At 43.6% G+C, this 21,441-nt stretch overlaps 2 protein-coding genes across 2 annotated transcripts in view; one reads left to right on the top strand and one right to left on the bottom strand.

The window, feature by feature from the left end:
* LOC138952399 (cleavage and polyadenylation specificity factor subunit 2-like) overlaps positions 1-21,441 on the top strand; it is a 357,958-nt gene that overhangs the window by 75,998 nt on the left and 260,519 nt on the right. The window lies entirely within an intron of this gene.
* LOC138951617 (prolactin-releasing peptide receptor-like) lies at positions 790-19,850 on the bottom strand. The gene is made up of 3 exons (XM_070323147.1): positions 16,817-19,850; positions 8,294-8,788; positions 790-4,334 (listed from the first exon to the last, which is right to left on the bottom strand). Exons 1-3 carry the CDS (start codon positions 17,033-17,035, stop codon positions 3,768-3,770), a joined length of 1,281 nt encoding a protein of 426 aa, XP_070179248.1. The 5' UTR covers positions 17,036-19,850; the 3' UTR covers positions 790-3,767.

The raw sequence follows: 21,441 nt of genomic DNA on the forward strand, positions 1-21,441 counted from the left end.
TCCAAGTCATTAGAGTCTTTAATTTAATATACTCAGTGCTTTACGGCATATGACGTGGAAGTGTTTGATATTTACTGGTCCTGTGAGACGACTGCAAGAACTTTGTGTAGTAAGTTAAGCGAAGTACTTTGTGTTGTAAGGTAAAGTTTGCGGCAGACAGGATAGTGGACGCGTTCAGTACCCCGTTGTTCTCAATGACTCCGTAGAGTCACGTAAATCAGACGCGGTGGCGGACACAAGATTGATTTGTTGCTAGTGACGTGCGTTTCATCCACATCTGTTTTCAGTGTGTAGGTGGAAGTAAAATATAGTCACTGTGACGAGTTTCAACCTGACACTGATAACTTTTTGAATTATTGATGGAAGCTATGGCTAAGAGTTTAATGCGTCTCTCGTGTGCTAAATACCGAGAAGAGACTGCCAGAATTGTTCATTAATTAAACAAACTGTAAAGAAAGTTTCCCCATGATTGTAGAAGATTGTGTTTGTTATTTATTTGTTGTTTTGTTCGTTTATATCTTGATGAAAAAACCTAATTAATTAATTTTTGTATCGTTGATGTATTTATTCATTACTGTACTTTTCCACTGTCATTATATTTTCTGCATGAATGAACGAATTAATGAATGAATATGTTTATTTTGGTTCCTTAATGCAAGGAAACATATTTAGATGATGATTAGAGAGGCGGGCATACATAAAATAGAGGTGGAAAAGGGAAAACACTCGTTTTTCACACACACACGCGTGCGGGAGCACACACCCACACACACCACACACACACAAACACACACACACACACACACACACACACACACACACACACATACACACACATACACACACACACACTCCAAAAATGAACAAGGGAGATGTATATATATACAATATATACATATATAATGCAAAGTGTGAACTCACCCTACAGCTAGATTACAAGTCATGTACGCGTGCAGCAACCGATACAGGTACTGTTGTTCCAATAGTCAACAACAACGAGGAAACATCATTTTAAACATACTTTTTCATAAAAACAGCACACTTCCGTTAAATGTTTTAACAAGAATGTCCGTGTTGAATGAATTAAGAGCAGCGCGTGGTTTGTCCGCTAAGACACGTTTGCCTAGCTAGCTGTGTATTTCCAATGTGTGGTATTCGAGGCACGAAAGCGCAGCTCTTCTCTGTGTTTCACCCTTACGGAAGAGCACATTGATATGTTTCTGTTTTGAAATATTAATTAAGGACTATAAGTTGTCTCACTTTATTCGTATCTCTTCGTTTTTTTCTCCAGAAATATGTTGAATGTATAATTTATGTTCTTCACGCAGTCTTTTTATCATAGCCATGCGTGAATAACACATTTCAATTGCCATTGTTCTTGTCGTACCACAGAGTATAGAGCGATTCAGCAATCAATCACTTGGCTAGTTGCTCCATAAACTTGGAACTACCCGCTTCGGTCTTTCAATCGTGTATCACTTGGCTTGTTGCTCCGTAACGTTGAACTACCCGCTTCGGTCTTTCAATCGTGTTATGGCCCTGTCACACGACCGTTTTAACGCCTGCGTATGCCGACGTATGGGACATTTGAATAAGTATTTGAATAAGTACGCTGGCGTACGTCGAATACGTTATGGGTACGTTTTGTATACGTTAAGAGGACGCTGAAGCACGCATGCACAAAACTTTGCTGCGTGCTCAGCGTACTACGACGTATGCCAGCGTGCTTCAGCGTCCTCTTAACGTATACAAAACGTACCCATAACGTATTCGACGTACGCCAGCGTACTTATTCAAATACTTATTCAAATGTCCCATACGTCGGCATACGCAGGCGTTAAAACGGTCGTGTGACAGGGCCATTACACTTGCTTCACTTGGCTAGTTGCTCCGTAAACTTGCAACTACCCGCTTCGGTCCTTCAGTCGTGTTTCACTTGGGTTGTTGCTCCGTACCGTGGAACTACCCACTTCGCTAATTCGGTCCTTCAATCATGTAACACTTGCTTAACATGGTTCAGCTCCAACGCACACAGAAACACAACACTGAGTCAAGGGCACTGTGTCTGTGTCTGGTAACACTGTCAAAACCAAACAGCTGCTTTCTCTCCATCATGGCTACTTATTGACAGCATCTCTTGGAGTTGTGTAATAGTTGAAGGTAGGATCATTGCTACTTATTGACAGCATCTCTTGGAGTTGTGTAATAGTTGAAGGTAGGATCATGGCTACTTATTGACAGCATCTCTTGGAGTTGTGTAATAGTTGAAGGTAGGATCATGGCTACTTATTGACAGCATCTCTTGGAGTTGTGTAATAGTTGAAGGTAGGATCATGGCTACTTATTGACAGCATCTCTTGGAGTTGTGTAGTGGTTGAAGGTAGGATCATGGCTACTTATTGACAGCATCTCTTGGAGTTGTGTAATAGTTGAAGGTAGGATCATGGCTACTTATTGACAGCATCTCTTGGAGTTGTGTAGTGGTTGAAGGTAGGATCATGGCTACTTATTGACAGCATCTCTTGGAGTTGTGTAGTGGTTGAAGGTAGGATCATGGCTACTTATTGACAGCATCTCTTGGAGTTGTGTAATAGTTGAAGGTAGGATCATGGCTACTTATTGACAGCATCTCTTGGAGTTGTGTAGTAGTTGAAGGTAGGATCAGACCGCGTGCCACCTTAATAATGTTTGGCCAGAACATTATTAGCGGATTTTGTTAAAGAACACAACTTTCCAGTACTTTGGGCCGTTTGTCGCCAAGCAAAAAGGTGTGTGGTGCTGGTGTGACATGCCTACACGGGCACGTTGGACAATTCGTCCACCTTCTGTCCACGCCATGCTTGAAGCACAGCTCAGCCAAGCGTACCTGGTAAGATGAAGATCGTTCAAACTGCCATAGTCTCCACCCACACCTGAACATCAGAAAATTGCCAGACAGAGGCATGGCGCTGTGCTGACGGGATCAAGTCAAGCGTGTCTGTCCCAGTGGGTGTATGGACGAGCTTAGCTTGTGTGGCTGTCAGCACGGGGCTGAAGGCAGTGTTGACGGTAAGCTGATGGCTTAACCAGCCTGCGTTTAGCTGTACTGGGGTGAAGCCAGGCGTAGCCGTAGTGACGAAGAGAGAGAGAGGCCTGTTGCTGTAGTGACGAAGAGAGAGGCCTGTTGCCGTAGTGACGAAGAGAGAGAGAGAGAGGCCTGTTGGCGCTGTGACGAAGAGAGAGAGAGGCCTGTTGCCGTAGTGACGAAGAGAGAGAGAGGCCTGGTGGGAAAAGACACACAGTGAGAGGGGAGCACGACTCCCTTACCCGTTTTCCTCCGCTACAACCTTAAGGCCAGGCTACACAATCACGTCTTCAAATCCCTTACACGTTTTCCTCCACTACAACCTTAAGGCCAGGCTACACAATCACGTCTTCAAATCCCTTACCCGTTTTCCTCCGCTACAACCTTAAGGCCAGGCTACACAATCACGTCTTCAAATCCCTTACACGTTTTCCTCCACTACAACCTTTAAGGACAGGCTACACAATCACGTCTTCAAAACTCGCGGATCGCATGCTACTCGCTTTTTCTACAGTCATGTTCTTGGACAGTTAAGGCAGCCGAGTCGCAGTGATACAGAATACCACAATTACAACCACCTCAGTTCCTGCCTTGAGGGGTAGGCACTACATGCTTACCCTTACTCCCGCACTGATGACGCACTTCAGCAGTGGTGACGTCACCCGGTCTTTCTTCCTGTCTGTACTGTGTCCGGCACTCGTCGTCAGTCCCCTGCTGGTGATTCCAGGTTGGAGATGTTGTGAAGGGGCGTGTCGGCGTTGTTGTAGTCAGCGTTGTTGTAGTTGGCGTTGTTGTGGTTGGCGTTGTTGTAGTTGGTGTTGTTAACGACGTTGGTGGTCTTTGAGAAGTATCCCATGGACAGGCCTTCAGGGCGGAATCGTTGTGGGGGCTTGCAGCAGATGGTGTTGTAGCCCAGCATTTTGCCCAGCTCCTTCTTGAAGTTGTCGTTGAGCCAGCCGTACAGGAACGGGTTGACACACGCGCTGCCCATGGCGAAGATCTTCAGCAGCAGTTCCGTGAACCGGAAGAACTTGCCCCTGACCAGCTTCTGGTTGAACTCGGCGGTGAGGATGAAGAGGTTCCATGGCAACCAGCACACGGTGAAGGTGAGCACCACGGCGATCAGGATGCGGTTGGTGCGCAGCGAGCGCCGCGTGTCGTGCTTCTTGATGGGCCGGTGTCTCAGCACGTGACAAATGTGAGCGTAGAAAATGGACGTGAACAGCAAGGGCAGCACGAACTGCAGCAGGAAACACGTGATGGAGTAGGTCTGCACACAACAACAGTATCACGATTAGTGGAAAGCATGGCACCGTCACACAAAGAGATGTAGCAGGAAACACGGGATGCCTGCACATGACAACAGTAGCTCTATTATAGTGGAAAGCATGACACCATCACACATGGACGCGACCAACAAGAGCAGCACGAACAGATGGACATTAAACACGTTCGTTTCACGATCCCGAAAGCGGATAACCCTCCTCCTCCCGCCTCTACCTCTCTAACGCCCCCCCCCCTCACATACACACACACACACACACGCGCACACGCACACACACACACACACACACACACACACACACACACACACGTACGCACGCGCGGATATTGAGTGCTTCCTTTGCCTTTGGAGCAATATTGTTGTTGGCGAGTGGAGGGGCCTCTGCTTATTTGAGTTATCGGGATCTGCAAATTTCTTTCACGTCCTCTTTCCGATAGTTTCCAGTTCAAATATTGATTGAAAACATAGCAGCAGCGCACACACAAATTCATAAAGGACAGTTACGTATTGCAGAACAACAACAAAAACACAAACAAAAACGAAACAAAAGCCTAAAACAAGACAAAAACCAAGAATGGAACAATAAAATAGAGGAAAAGCAAACAACACAGCCGAGGATGATGCAAGCTGGGTAATTGCCCCTCCTCACCTGCAGCAAAAAAAGAAAAAGAAGAAGGAATAAAAAGAACGACAATATTTATGCACACAAGGAAGAAATGAAAACCGACAGTCGCTGCGTGCACACCTTTGTTGGTGTTTTCTTTAGACACGAGGTAAATGACGGTAGAATAAAGAAGACAAGACAGCCGAGAATAACAACAGCACGCAGTAATATTATAATGAAAATCTGGCGGATAGAGCGAGAAGCGTATTAGTTAAAATCAATGAAAACAGCAGCAACATACACACATAAAAGAAGAAGAAAAAGAGAAAGCAAAACAAACAAACACAACAAAAACAGAAAAACCAAACCAAACCCACACACAATCAACCAACATAAAAACAAGCTGTGTAAAGCAAATTACTACATTGAATGAATCCGCGCAGCTGCGCGCAGCGAATTTAGCTGTAGCTATGATCCATAGAGAATAGAGTATACTAGACTATGCTATGATCTAGTGTTAGAACGATGCGTCTCTTGTAGTAGCGCTGATTGGCTTTCTGGCAATGACGCGTTTATATTTAATCTTATCATGGCATCACAAGTGTGACGATATCTTCAAATTATTTTTGAATCTGCAGTTACAATTTTAATTTCGTACCTAGTTTAAATTAACAAATGAATTAATTGATTGTAAAGCCTTCGAGCTGAAATGCAATCGTATAGTCCGGACCTGGTAACAGATTTGTAAACCCCTTCCTCCCCCCCCCCCCCCAAATTTTTTTTTTTTCAATAAGGCCTACATTTAATAAAAAATAAAGTGCCACCGTGCGTCATTAACTTTTGTTACAGCCGAGTATGACATCATCGAAGACATTAATCGAAAAACTGAGAAAAAAAAACCATCTCGGGATATTATTAATTTGGAAGAATTCACATGTAAAGGTTTGTTGTGTAGTGTTTTTTTTAGGGATTGCTGTGCACGTGCACGCACACAAAAGCACGCGCACCTCGTCTTGATTGCCAGTCTGACGGAAAACATTCATTCAAATATTCACTAAATGAAAAATAAATACAGAGGAGCGAATTCTTTGGCACGCAGGTTTGGCAAGTTTCTGCAAGGATGCACAAATAAAGGAGTTAAAAGCTGCTGCGGAAGGAACGCAGTTAATTTCACCAGAGAATTATAATTTTAAAATGAGGTGTACTAATATCTATTTTCAAAACAGCGCTTACATATCACCCAACATGCATATTGTTTTTTCAGAGTACGATCACGTTGACCTTTTCTAACAGTATTTGTCAAAATGGTACGTTTATCAGATCAAATCATAGCTGTTCCTGTGATATTTTTAATGTGTGGACTCTGATCTACAATGTGTCCACTTTTTGTTACAATCATTCGGTTGAGTCAGGAAATCTGTTTATGTAAATTGAGAAACTGATCTAATTTTAGCCAACACAAACATCATGTAATTTCGCTGTTTTTGGCCATATCAGAAAGACAAGTTACAATAGCTAGATTTAGAGACAAGAAAAAGCCCACCACTTTCTCTTCACCACCTCATTTTCTCTTGCCCGCTGGGATGCGCGCGCACAACGAAACTCAACAGTGCATGTTAAAAAGTATCGCGGTTTAGACTGACGCCAGCAGAGAAGTTCTGTTCGCAGAAGAAGCGCGATGTGCGATGTGTGTTATGTGCGATTAATTTGCAACCCGAAGCTCTACTCATACAATTTATAACTGTTCAAAGTGAGACAGTTCACAAATCAAGGTCTGCCCTATTAATATAAGTATTCTATTTATATTAGGGAAGAAATAGAACTCTAAAGTCGTGAAGCGGCAACCAGCTCCGGGCCGCCCTCTTTGATTTTCCCAAGCGCAACCTAGGCAAATGTATGCTACAGAAATGCAGTGAAAGATCGACTTTAGCGTCCACTCCAGACCTCAAAGTAGGAAGATATGGACAGTTAAAATAACGATCAGGTAACCTATATCCAATAGATTAAAGGTTTCCATACAGAAATAACGAAAACATGATGACAAAGTCAACGAAAGTAGATTCGTAGAATCGCCCAAATCAACGAAAGTCGTTTGTGTTTTTGGTGTGAACTTCGTTTCACCGCCAACCGGAAATGACTTGTACGCAACATTTGTGATGTAGCACTTCCTTATATGGCACGAAACGAATGTGGTTGGTTGAAAAAAGCCTGTACTAAATAAGCCTATTATTTCAGATAGAAACACAGCTCCATAACAAACGCAAATCAGGGATTTACATGACTTTCCAAGTAGGTCATGTGATTATAACTAATGGGTCAGATACCCCATCCAATTACCCAACGCTCGTTTCTATGATTCTTGGCACGTCATCATATTCTCAAGTCTTTATCATAAAGTCTGTCCGGTAGATGTCTCGAATATTTTCACACGTGTTTCAACACACTCTCAAAATATAACAGGCAAAGTATTTGCAAAAAATGAGTGAAGTCGAATTTTGGGGTCAATTGGTGTCATATGCCTTAAATATTAGTATAAGCACACCTGTCTGGCCGTGTTGGTGAGCCATCTCTTAATGGATTGGAGTGGGAACAAGAAAATGGGAAAATAGAGCGGGTGGTGGAAAAGAGAATGGTTGAGAAAAGTCACTTATGGATGAGCTCTGTCAGTAAGCCTAAATATTTAGCCATCATGGTAGACCACGTATCCATGACAACAGAAGACATATCTGACGTATGGAGGAAAACAGTGAAAACATATATATCACCCTACATGTTTAGCCATAATAGTGGACAATGTATCCATGACAACGGAATACATATCTTACGAATGGAGGAGGAGAGTGAAGACATACGTATATATGTATATCACCCTACATGTTTAGCCATCATGGTGGACAAGTTATCCATAACAACAGAATACATATCTGACGTATGGAGGAAGAAAGTGAAGACATATTTATATCTCACCCTACATGTTTAGCTATCATGGTGGACCACGTATCCATAACAACAGAGGACACATGTGACGTATAGAAGAAGAAAGTGAAGACCTAGATTACCCTACATGTTTAGCTATCATGGTTGACCACGTATCCATAACAACAGAGGACACATGTGACGTATAGAAGAAGAAAGTGAAGACCTAGATCACCCTACATGTTTAGCTATCATGGTTGACCACGTATCCATAACAACAGAAGACACATGTGACGTATAGAAGAAGAAAGTGAAGACCTAGATCACCCTACATGTTTAGCTATCATGGTTGACCACGTATCCATAACAACAGAGGACACATGTGACGTATAGAAGAAGTGAGGGAAGACGTATATGAGCCTACCTGTTTGGCCATGATGGTGGGCCACGTCTCGGTGCAGTAGACTTTGTTCATGTTGACGAGCTTCTCCTGCACGAGGAGGGATCGCGAGTAGACCATGAGGGGCACGGCCATGGCCGCTGTCACCGCCACGATCAGCAGCACGAGCAGCACGGCGCAGCGCACAGTCATGCGTTTCTTGAAGGGGTAGACGATCAGCAGGTAGCGGTCCACGGCGATCATCAGGATGAAGAAGGACGAGGAGAACATGGGCACGCCGAACGTTGCCATGGCCACGGTGCACAGCACGGCCCCGAAGGCCCAGTGGTCATTGATCTGGTAGTGCAGCTGGAGCGGCAGGTTGAAGACACACAGCGCGATGTCCGCCAGCCCCAGGCTGACGATGAAGACGTTGGTGACGGTGTGCAGCTGCTTGTAGCGCACGATCACCACCACGATCAGCACGTTGGCCACCAGGCCGAACACGATCACTATTACGTACAGCACGATTACCGCCGCCTGCAACATAAACACACACATCACATCACATCACACGTGATACACACACAGATCAGCACGTTGGTCTTGTAATAATTACGCAGTGCTCGTTGAACACTTTAGCGAGGATGTAGACCATCAGAGTTGACTGCCCGAGTGGCACTGATAGGACTGGTGTCAATGTCACACCATGTGTGGATTGTGCACTAGACGGCAAAGGATACGGATCATAACTCACCCATCGGCTGCTTGGCCAACTGATAGTGACCTCATCAAAGGACTTCTTTGGCCAACTGATAGTGACCTCATCAAAGGACTTCTTTGGCCAACTGATAGTGACCTCATCAAAGTACTTCTTTGGCCAACTGATAGTGACCTCATCAAAGGACTTCTTTGGCCAACTGATAGTGACCTCACCAAAGGACTTCTTTGGCCAACTGATAGTGACCTCATCAAAGGACTTCTTTGGCCAACTGATAGTGACCTCATCAAAGGACTTCTTCATGTTTCTCGCCTCATGAATCTATTTCTTCATCCGGGTTTTTTTCCGTTTTTTCCTTTTTTTAATATTTTGTTTGAAAGTCGCTTTAAGAGTTGTACGTTAATTGGTGGATTTTTGATGTCAGACACTAGTTGATTGACTGATTTATGAAAATGTCCGATAGTATATTTGCAGCGATCGCTGTCCGTGTGAGAGGAAGAAGGAACGAGTAAGGTTGACAGTGATGCATGTAACCGCCTTGCGAGCCTCATACATCACCGCTATTACAGCTTGGAGGGCGGAAACAACAGGACACAGATGTAACGATTCCTTCGTCTTTAGCTGATTGATTGATTTGTAAATCACTAGTTGTGGTGTTGATCGATGATTTGTAAATCACTAGTTGTGGTGTTGATCGATTGATATAAAATGACTAGGTGGGCCGATCCTTCAGAGAGGGGAAGGGGGCAATTTGATCGACTCCGTCATTTTTATGCCTGCTTGCAGTCATGCATCACTGCGCCAACCCATGCAGTTGCACACGATTTATTTCGTCGTTCTCATTGATTGATTGAGTGATGGGTGATTAACGCGGACCGTGCCACACTGCTCGTGCGACTGATGCCTTGCATGATGAATGGTCTCACTGTGTGCACCGCTGATCTTTTTAGCCCCGTTCAACGCCTGATTATTTTGTCCACACCTTTTTTATTTCTATTTTTATTTTTGGTTTGTTTATTTTACGATTTTTCTTGGAGGATTTATTTTGGATATCGCTCTGCTTTCTGACTTTTCCCCCAACCGCCCCCTTCCCCCCTCTCACTCTCTCTTCCGTAGACATATGATCTTCGACCGATTGTTGTGCCGAATTTCCCAGTGGACTATGGACTAGTATCAGAGCCATAAACCCACTTCGTCTGCTGCCCGTAAGTCTATGCTGTCGTCTCTCCTCCATCACAAACTGTAAAATAAAAAAAATCAGTTGTGGATTTTTTTAATTCCTGAATGAAAAGGAGCTGCGCCCTAAATCATTTAGCGTCGGCGAGCCCAACCTCCCCCGTCAGTTATTCAAAGAAAAGAGGAGTTTTTGTGCGAAAGTTTGATCGAATCCTATTCACTCAACCAGTCAACCTGCGCAGGCGATCGATTAATGCATGGTTGTATAGTTCCGTGCAAATCATTCCATTCTGTTAACACTTCTTGTCAGTTTCCCTGTTTTGAACTAAAATCAAGTACACAGATATGCTGTTATTCTGCTGTGGCAGATATTGTGTGTTCTGTTTATGTTTTAGTATCGCTTAGGATAATGTTCTTTCGTCAAATGGGACTAGCAGACGAACTTTTGCACACGTGTTCCAACGTTAATTACTGTATGAAGTTAAGTTTTCTGGGGAAAATAGTGTATGGAACCGCTTTATGTTCTTTAAATTGATGAGATGTGTGCATTTGGTTGCGTGTGATCTGTTTATAAAATGAAATATTGTTGAAAACTGACCGTCGGATTGCAGTCAGTGTTGACGAAGAAACTGAGTGAAAAGAAGGGGAACTACTCTTGTCGCTAGACAAAGTATGAGTTACTTGCCTTGGGAATTTGCTTGTGATGAACGTTTGTGCACCGCAGATCTAGATTCAGAAAACAACCGAACTCATGGATTTTTATATGGAGATTCATGTGTTCAGGCCTGTAGTTGTTAATTTAAATGCGGTATGTTTGTATTGTTTGCTCCAGAGATGTATACTTCGTACATTAGAGCGTTCGGAACTTTTCAGTCGCAAAAAGTAGTACCGAAACAGAACAACTTCTCAACCCATTGCACTATCGAGGATTCAGGCTGTTGCTGGGTCGTTATTTGTTTGGTTGCTGGGTCATTATCGAAAAATAACTAGCTCTACAAGTTTACAGAGGTAAAGAAGCAGAGGGGGGAATAATTCAGAATAATCACCTCCTCAGCTAACAGAGACAAAGAGGCAGGTCATGGGATAATACACATTAGCATGCTAATGATGTACCGTAAAGTACCTTGTAAGCGCCCACCCCCCCCTGTGCACCAATTCCGACCCAAAGTAGGGGGTGGGCGCTTACTAGGTACTACACCCTATGCACGAGCAGTTTTCAGTAAGAAATGTGATCTTTGATCACTTCGTAATCATATCTTCTTTCTTTTTTCATTTTCCATTGTTTTTCTTGTTCGTATTGTCATTAGAAGAGCTTGGGGAGACAAATGTCGTCGCATCCTTTTCTTGTCTGCAGAGGTGCCGCTGTCGGCCGCACTGTGTCTCTGTTTCCCTTGAACAAGGGGTACGTCTTCTGGATATGGGCAGCAGTCTATTTTACTTGGCCAAAGACTGTTTTCGGCAGAGAGAGAGAGAGAGAGAGAGAGAGAGAGAGAGAGAGAGAGAGAGAGAGAGAGAGAGAGATAGAGATCAGAGAAAGAGATCACAGAGAGAGAGAGAGAGAGATCACAGAGAGAGAGAGAGAGATCACAGAGAGAGAGAGAGATCACAGAGAGAGAGAGAGAGATCACAGAGAGATCAGAGAGAGAGAGAGAGATCACAGAGAGAGAGAAAGAGTGAGAGAGAGAGAGAGCGAGAGGTGGGGGAGTATTGTGTGTGTGTGTGTGTGTGTGTTTCCATTGGCGTTATTATCCAAATAGTCAAGAGCTGACAGCTTAAATGCAACGACGGTGTGCGATTTGATCCGCGGCATCTTGTAATCATTGACTTGCAGGCGTTTAGATCCAAGGCGTGCAGACACACGTGATCGGGTTTGCAAGAAAGGGAAATCATTCACAAAACTAGCAGATCAAGTGCGGAATTTTTATTTCCCCTGATTTCAATGGTGTAAAGTGGGGGGTGGGCGCTTACTCGATACTGGGCGCTTACAAGGTACTTTACAGTAATTATGTTGTTGGAATTTTTTTTATTTTTGTGTGTGGACAACATGCTTATTGAATGCAAAAAGATGGGTGGGAAAGTGGAGGGAAAAAAGGTGTGGGAAGCCTGTCCAACAGTATAGATCTGTCAGTCACAGCAGAACATGGTTCCGGCCATTTTTTTCTTTGTTAGCTCGTGAGGCCTTTTTACATTTAGTCAAGTTTTGACTAAATGTTTTAACGTAGAGGGGAGAATCGAGACGAGGGTCGTGGTGTATGTGTGTCTGTCTGTCTGTCCGTCTGTGTGTGTGTGTGTGTGTGTGTAGAGCGATTCAGACTAAACTACTGGACCGATCTTTATAAAATTTGACATGAGAGTTCCTGGGTATGATATCCTCAGACGTTTTTTTCATTTTTTTGATAAATGTCTTTGATGACGTCATATCCGGCTTTTTGTAAAAGTTGAGGCGGCACTGTCACGCCCTCATTTTTCAACCAAATTGGTTGAAATTTTGGTCAAGTAATCTCCGACGAAGCCCGGACTTTGGTATTGCATTTCAGCTTGGTGGCTTAAAGGGCAGCTGTCGGGTTGTGGCTCTCAAAATCTGTTCCTTAGAATGAGTTATCATGTAACTGAAACTATACTTAAAAGTTACTTGGTGATTTTGACAGCTTGATAACACAAGTCCGAAGACTTTAGACATGCTACAATGTCTTTAATCGAAGAAAGTTTGCATTCTTGGCCGAGTCAATGCAGCCCGCTCGAATATTACTTCCCTTGGACGCGTGACGTCAGCCGCGGAATCGGCCGGGTTGAACGGTGCTCTCTTTATGCCGTGTAATGGGCGCAATCGGGTTGTCTAGTCAAGCCCTCAAGCATACTTCACGGGTAGGTGAAGAGAAACTTAGGATGGGGTGACTTCTCCCAGGCCAAAATTTCGCAGTAAAAAACGGAGTTCATAACATGTCGTCCGTCCCCCTCCTGCTTTTTTCCACTTGAACCCTGTTTTTGTTCAACTTATTGGCAGATATTGTCACGCGTCGAGGAACACAAACACACACACACAAACACACTCACACACAGACACACACACACACACACACACACACACACACACACACACGTGTTATCACACATATACACACACACACACACACACACACACACATACTGGTGTGAGCCACGTTATCCGGTCAGTGAGTTTGCACAATCATTAAGATGCCGGGAAAAATGAGCAGAGTTTACAGGCCGATTCTGTCCAGATTTGAGATGAAACTTTATTTTGTAGTTCTAAATGAAGTTGGAAAGAAATCATTCGCCTATTTTGAAACTTTAGCTAAGCTGACATTTTACATGAATAGAGATGCCATGCAGTGTATGTTGACATTTACTATCATAAAGTGGTCAAAAGGCAGCTTAACGGTGCTCCTACTAACACACACACACACACACACTTTCGTATATTATAAACATAAATCATCCAAATTAAATATACCGGCCTCTTTCGGTCACATCGCTGCTCTTGCCGCTGCTCTCTCCAAACTACCGCGTCCATTTTCAGTGTCAACTGAACTTGTGGCGCGCCGAACTTGTGTGACCTTGTGTGAGGAATTTTACCGCGTAAGCGCGGTCACGTGTTACGCAAGAGGTGTGTAAAAAACATGCATCCGTGACATTTTACCTCCATTTTCCTGCCTGACGTAAAACGAAACGAAACTTAATTTAGGGGTATTTATTGACCGTTTTATACGGCTTTTGACAATATTTTCCTATGCTGCCGGCAGGATATACCGACCCGGCATCCTTATGAGGGTGTGTAAACTTGCAAAAGGCAGCTTAACGGGGCTCACACAAACACATACGTGTTATCACATACACACACACACACACACACACACACACACACACACACACACACACACACACACACACACACACACACACACACACACACACACACACACACACACACACACACACACACACACACACACACACACACACGATAACCATCACAAACACAGTTTGACAAATTCATCTTTGATTTTTTGCGGCCGAACCCCCCTCCCCCATTTTCCACACTAGATCCACTGTTTCATCTTTGTCTCCGTCTCTCTTCCCTTTATCTTATCTCGTCTATCTACTTGAGTGAGTAACTGAAGATGTATTATCATCATCTCTTTCCTAGATTTTCCCACCGACAGAGTTGGCTTTTGTCTTGAATTCAGTACCTCACACGTACACGGTAATTGGTGTGACACCTCAAGCGGACCTTCTTCATAAGTGTACAGTGTCTGCTGACAAGGGACACGAGGGTCTGTGGTTGAGCAACTTTATGGTTTAATCGGGTGGACTGGAGGAGTAGCAACAGCATGTGAACCACTTTAGAAATGACTTGTAAAGGTTGCAGTCGGTCAGATCAAAGAAGAGAAAATGTGAACGTGGGTCTTGAGAAGATATTACCATCCTAATACTTTACTTTGTGCAAGAATCAATCACGCGTACAGCATTACAGATGTCCAGCTGTAGTCTACATTGTACTGTAAACTTCACAGCGGCCTTATCGGCTTCCTCGAGTGACGTCACAGCAAGGCTAACGCTGCGGCGTCTTTCTTGTGCTGACAGAGTTGTCGGTCGCGGATTTTGAGTCGTTTCGGCCTGCCAACTGCTTCGTTTTTTTGCGGATTGTGAGAACTAGCAGAAAGTTTCACGCATTTTAATGGTTTCAAACTAATGATGAAAGTGTCTTCTTCTGGACCAAATCAACAGTCTTTAGTTGAATCAACTCGGAAAACTCTTGAACGCGTTTTTGCACGCGACACCGCGCATTTTTGAGACCAGGCAACCCGACAGCTGCCCTTTAAAAATTAATTAATGACTTTGGTCATTAAAAATCTGAAAATTGTAAAAAAAATATTTTTTTTATAAAACGATCCAAATTTACGTTCATCTTATTCTCCATCATTTTCTGATTCCAAAAACATATAAATATATTATATTTGGATTAAAAACAAGCTCTGAAAATTAAAAATATAAAAATTATGATCAAAATTAAATTTTCGAAATCAATTTAAAAACACTTTCATCTTATTCCTTGTCGGTTCCTGATTCCAAAAACATATAGATATGATATGTTTGGCCGTCGCGATATAACCTTGAATGGTTGAAAACGACGTTAAACACCAAATAAAGAAAGAAAGATATGTTTGGATTGAAAACACGCTCAGAAAGTTAAAACGAAGAGAGGTACAGAAAAGCGTGCTATCCTTCTCAGCGCAACTACTAACCCGCTCTTCTTGTCAATTTCACTGCCTTTGCCATGAGCGGTGGACTGACGATGCTACGAGTATACGGTCTTGCTGCGTTGCATTGCGTTCAGTTTCATTCTGTGAGTTCGACAGCTACTTGACTAAATGTTGTATTTTCGCCTTACGCGACTTGTTTTTTATTAACATAGAGGGGGAATCGAGACGAGGGTCGTGGTGTATGTGTGTGTGTCTATCTGTGTGTGTGTGTGTGTGTGTGTGTGTGTGTGTGTGTGTGTGTGTGTGTGTGTGTGTGTGTGTGTGTGTGTGTCTATGTGTGTGTGTAGAGCGATTCAGAGTAAACTACTGGACCGATCTTTATGAAATTTTACATGAGAGTTCCTGGGTATGATATCCCCAGACGTTTTTTTCCATTTTTTCGATAAATGTCTTTGATGACGTCATATCCGGCTTTTTGTAAAAGTTGAGGCGGCACTGTCACACCCTCATTTTTCAATCAAATTGATTGAAATTTTGGCCAAGCAATCTTCGACGAAGGCCGGACTTCGGTATTGCATTTCAGCTTGGTGGCTTAAAAATTAATTAATGACTTTGGTCATTAAAAATCTGAAAATTGTAAAAAAAATTTTTATATATAAAACGATCCCAATTTGCATTCATTTTATTCTACATCATTTTCTGATTCCAAAAACATATAAATATGTTATATTTGGATTAAAAACAAGCTCTGAAAATTAAAAATATAAAAATTATTATCAAAATTACATTTCTGAAATCGATTTAAAAACAATTTCATCTTAATCCTTGTCGGTTCCTGATTCCACAAACACATAGATATGATATGTTTGGATTAAAAACACGCTCAGAAAGTTAAAACGAAAAGAGGTACAGGAAAGCGTGATATGCAGCACAGCGAAACCACTACCGCGCTAAACAGGCTCGTCAGTTTCACTCCGTTTTGCACAAGCGGCGGACTACGGTCATTGTGAAAAAATGCAGTGCGTTCAGTTTTATTCTGTGAGTTCCACAGCTTGACTAAATGTAGTAATTTCGCCTTACGCGACTTGTTTTGTTTTTTGTATAGCTTCCACCTCTCTTCTTGCAGGATGTCCCGATACATCTTCAAGTCGTCTTAGAACACCCCCCCCCCCCTCACATCCTCCGCAAGCCTGGCCTTGAATGGTACATGTTAATGGTCGTGTGTTGTAGTCTTGTCTTCTCAGACATTCCGCACACACACACGCACACACACCCTTCCCCCTTTCCCTCACCTTCCAGCGGTCTTCCTGCAGGATGTTCCAGTCCATCTTCCAGTCGTCAGACCTTTCCCAGTTTAACTACCGCACATCTCGTATCACCCTGTTAAGATATAAACCAGTACTAGTCTAGCCTACCTCCCAGCCCTGTAGTCAGTACATGAGTGCTCACCTTCCAGCGGTCGTCGTGCAGGATGTCCCAGTCCATCTTCCAGTCGTCGTAGGTGTAGTTGAGGCTTTCCATGAGGTCCTCCATGGACATGTTGGGGTGATACTTGATGAGGAACTCGCCCTCCTCCTGCTCCCCAATGCTGCCCGTGTCGGCCATGCTGAGCGGTGCCCGCGGGGTGTGCGGAGTGTCGAGGTGCCCGCTGCTCATCGCCACCACCATGCTGCGTTCCGCCACCTGGCAGCGGGCACGTCTTCAGGGCACTCACTCATTGGACGCTGCTCTCGTGTGTGATGGCGGGGTCTGCTGGGGTCCTCTCCTGGCCTCACAATGGTCTCTATCGTGTATTCTGAGGGCTCTTACTCATTGGACGCTGCTCTCGTGTGTGATGGCGGGGTCTGCTGGGGTTCTCTCCTGGCCTCACAATGGTCTCTATCGTGTATAAATATTCTGCTCACGTAGGGCGAAGTGTTGCTTGTATTGCCGAAGCAATTAGTTTTGTCGGTGGCATTGATTATTATTATTCGATGAAAGGTAGTCAGAAGGTTCTGTGTTTTATTTTGATCGGGGATGGTACTCTTTCTTTGCTTTGTATTGTCGGTAGTTTTGGCGTTAATAGCAAAGTCAGATTATGACTTGCACTGCGATGTTTCAACTAGTAGATGTGGCAACGACGATTTTGTGTGTGGTGACGCACGTTGTGTTTCAAAGAAAGCGTTTAGCCACGAAAACACAAAAAAAGAAGGAATTGTCAAAGAGTAAAACTCAGTATCCGAAGACAGCATTGATTAGCTCCGCACAGTTTGAGGTGGTGCACCGACTTGTATTGTAATGAAAACACAATGACAGTAATGTGTGGAGGAGCGCCTCCGCATTGTGCCCGCCTGGCTGTAAACGTCAAGGGGTGCACCAAGGTGCGTGTAAATGTGCTGATCCCTGCCACTTATCTTTCACGCAAATAGACACTTCCTAACAGTGAATTCAGGTGTTGTCTGTGGCTGTTTTCCCTTACCTGCAGATCGATGCCAGCGTCTTTAATATCTGCTTACACTCCTGCAGCGGAAGATTTCCCCAGTAGGGCGGCTGGCATTGTGTCAGTGTTTGTTCCACTGACTAATGACGGCTTGAGTGTCGATCGACGATACGTTAATCTTACTCTGCACGGCGCTAAATGCTAAACTAGGACCACTCTGCACGGCGCTAAATGCTAAACTAGGACCACTCTGCACGGCGCTAAATGGTAAACTAGGACCACTCTGCACGGCGCTAAATGGTAAACTAGGACCATCCCCGACGCATGTCAAGAAGTTAAAGAGGAATCAATAATTCACCAATACACAGCTTGTCAGGTGCTTCGGCGTTTGCAGCGCGCACCTTTTTCTCGTAATTAGTCCCCTAGAAACTCCACTGTTTCTCTTATTTTTCCCTCTCTCGCATACGTGACTGTGCTTACACGCCTACGGTTTCACACAAGGGCACATTTCGCTTCTTTTTTTGCCAAGTTGCACGCATTTTTCAATTCTGCAGCTAAGCATCGGGAAAGAAAATGGTGTTGTGTTGTGGTTGTTGAATTAAGAATCTTGGCACCTTCCACCTGTGGTGCTTGACAGCTTGTGTGGTTTTGTAACAGTGCTGAGTCTCACCGTCCCGTCACTTAACGGACACTGATTACATTAAAACTCCCGCTGCCCACCCGCCTCTCGCTCTCTCTCTCGCGCGCTTTTTCTGGACGCTCCAATTGCGTGCAGGTGTGAATATCTGCTGTACTTTCTTGCTTTGTTCGCCGTCTTTCTTTGTCCTTGTTTCTTTTTCTCTGTCGTTTTTTTTCTCCTTTCTTTTTTTCTGTTTTTCTTCCCTGGGGTCTAAGGGGTCCGGTTGAATGCAGGGAATTTTTTATTTGTCTAGTTTTGTGTTTTGTGTTTTGCAGTCCCAGCTGTCCTTGTTCGATTTTGTTTGCAGCTTCAAAAGATCGTGCTTTGTGTTTTATTTCATAGATGGCTGGGATTAAAAAAAGCGAACAACTCAGAAAACGTGAACTTTTCCTCCAGAGTTTGTTATTGTGTGTGTTACTTTCCTCTAGAGTTTGTTATTGTGTGTGTTACTTTCCTCCAGAGTTTGTGATTGTGTGTGTTACTTTCCTCTAGAGTTTGTTATTGTGTGTGTTACTTTCGTTTTCTGTGGTTGTTTGTTTGATGACGAAGTGTCACAGTTGTTGAGCATTTCATCAATCCCAACCTGAATCCGCTTGTTTTCAAAGTAGAAGTAACGCAGCGACGTGATACGGAAGACGTGTGTGTAGGAAACGTCGCACGATTTCAGTAGTCACAGCAATTCACTAAATAGTAATGCCCGTGTTGTCTGATGACAGCAGCAGTAGCAAATACTGTCAGAAAGAAAAGTCAGTGTAGCGATGCATCCCCAGAGACGTGTCAACACCAAGCGACTGGAGGAGCACAGCGTGGGGTGACAGTCAAGGTGCACGTTGGGGGCTGAGTGGACTCTGTGACGTGTCAACACCAAGCGACTGGAGGAGCACAGCGTGGGGTGACAGTCAAGGTGCACGTTGGGGGCTGAGTGGACTCTGTGCTGTGTCCTCCAAACGGTATCACCAGCATCACATCCTGTCCACACACAAAAACTCTCACCACTGATGCCACCAACAAGCGCAACACTGAGACACGGACACCGAGGAGGAATGACGGGAGAGGCGGGATCCAGGCAGCCAGTCACAGAGAGAGAGAGAGAGCTGCAGGCAGCAAAGAGCGTAGCGCGGGCAGCTGTGAGGACTAGAGCTGGGGGTACTGTGAGCCATCACTGGCTGGATCATATGGATGCTGGCTTGCCTATCGTTGCTGTATCGTTGGCTATCATAGCATACGGTGACGCTTGCATGCTTGTCTGTCCTGTAGCATACTTGTTTAACTGCATCCCCCTGTGTGGCTACTGTTGTCTGTCGTATCAACTATCGTACTTAGCTTGGATCCACGACAACTCAAGCGTATTGTACACACTAAATACTTTAACGTTTCCTTGGGATATCCCCTGTTACGGTAAAGGTAGGAACCTTCTTTTTATGTGTGCAACGAGCGTGTGTCCCCCACTTACAGGCTGCACACCTGATGTCAGCTCAATTATCGGCGAGGGTACAACAGCTCTGAGTACAGACACAATGTCAGACTGACAGACAGACACAAACCTATACATTCACCCCCCCCCCCCCACATTTACTTTTGTAATACGTCCTATCTGTCTTGCCCACAGCCCAATCATAGGGGAAGGGCTCCTAATATGGACCACTTTTTGTTTCATGCAGATAACTAGCTTGTTTTTTTGCGAAGAAGTTTCATTTTGTGTTTGGTAGTCCTTCTTTCTTAGGTTAACCGTTAGGCCTTATTAGAGTGGAATAGCTTTGATAGATATTCAGCAAAAATTAAATACAGAAAAAAGCACAAATAGGCCTGGGCGCCTATTATGGACCACTGAAGCGGCCTTCTCGAATCACTGTAAAAAGCCCCTTAAACTTCAAAATAACATGATACAACTTAGTGTGCAAGTCAGACTAATCTAAATATGTTTTATATTTATCTGTTTCGGGTTGATGAGAGCATTATTTGAAGCACACCAGGAAACTAAAGAAGCTTATCAAAAACAGGGTGAAAATAAGTGAAATTATCAACTTCCACGAAAAGAAGACTATTTGTGATATTTTTTTTAAATCTCGAAGGCTAGTTATAGGTTATTTCCAGCAAGCTTCTGAATGAATTAATGAAAATAGCATTTAGCTTTTATTTTCTTCGATTTGTTAAAGGTGGTCCATTTTTTGGGACTCACACATACTTTGAGATTTTGCAATTATTTTTTGTTTGCAGTAGAAACTCGGGGTCAACACTGCCAAAATGTAACAAATACGGTCTTAGCTGTCATATGTAGCAATTTTTGTGTGATAAAAGCTTTGGCTGTGGACAGAAACGAGTCCGTTTTAGGCGGCAAATTTAGAGTGAACCCTGCCACAAGTGAAAAACAAGTCGCGAAAGGCGAAATTACAACATTTAGTCAAGCTGTCGAATTAACAGAATGAAACTGAACTTATGGTGCGCCAAATTGATATTACTATCGTTAACTGTTATATAGGGTTTTGAAACTATCGTTAACTGTTATACAGAGTTTTGAAACTATCGTTAACTGTTATGTAGAGTTTCGAAACTATCGTTATCTGTTAGATAGAGTTTCAGAAACTCTATATAACAGCTAACGATAGTTTTATCAAAAGCGCGTCGGTATCGTTCCCAAATGGGAAAACCCTGAAACTGCCATTGCAAAACTGTCTTTTTGCTACGAAATGTACATTTTAACTAGAAACACAATTTAAAAAACTACAACATTAGTTATTGACCGTTCTTCCGTTGTCGTCTTCTCAAATCATTGTTGAGTTTGTTTAATATTAGCTTTATCATATCATTTGTACTTTCGGCCGTACCGTTTTTCACGTGTGCGGTTTGAAGACGGTAGGCCTACTGAATATTCGCGGAAAAGACCATGACAGACGCACTACACAAAACAGTGGGTTTTTTTTTTCAAAACAAACACAAAACAACGTGACATCCCCCACGACGCGTTTTGGAAAACAC

Source organism: Littorina saxatilis, linkage group LG17, assembly GCF_037325665.1.
Source record: "Littorina saxatilis isolate snail1 linkage group LG17, US_GU_Lsax_2.0, whole genome shotgun sequence".
NCBI lineage: Eukaryota > Metazoa > Mollusca > Gastropoda > Littorinimorpha > Littorinidae > Littorina > Littorina saxatilis.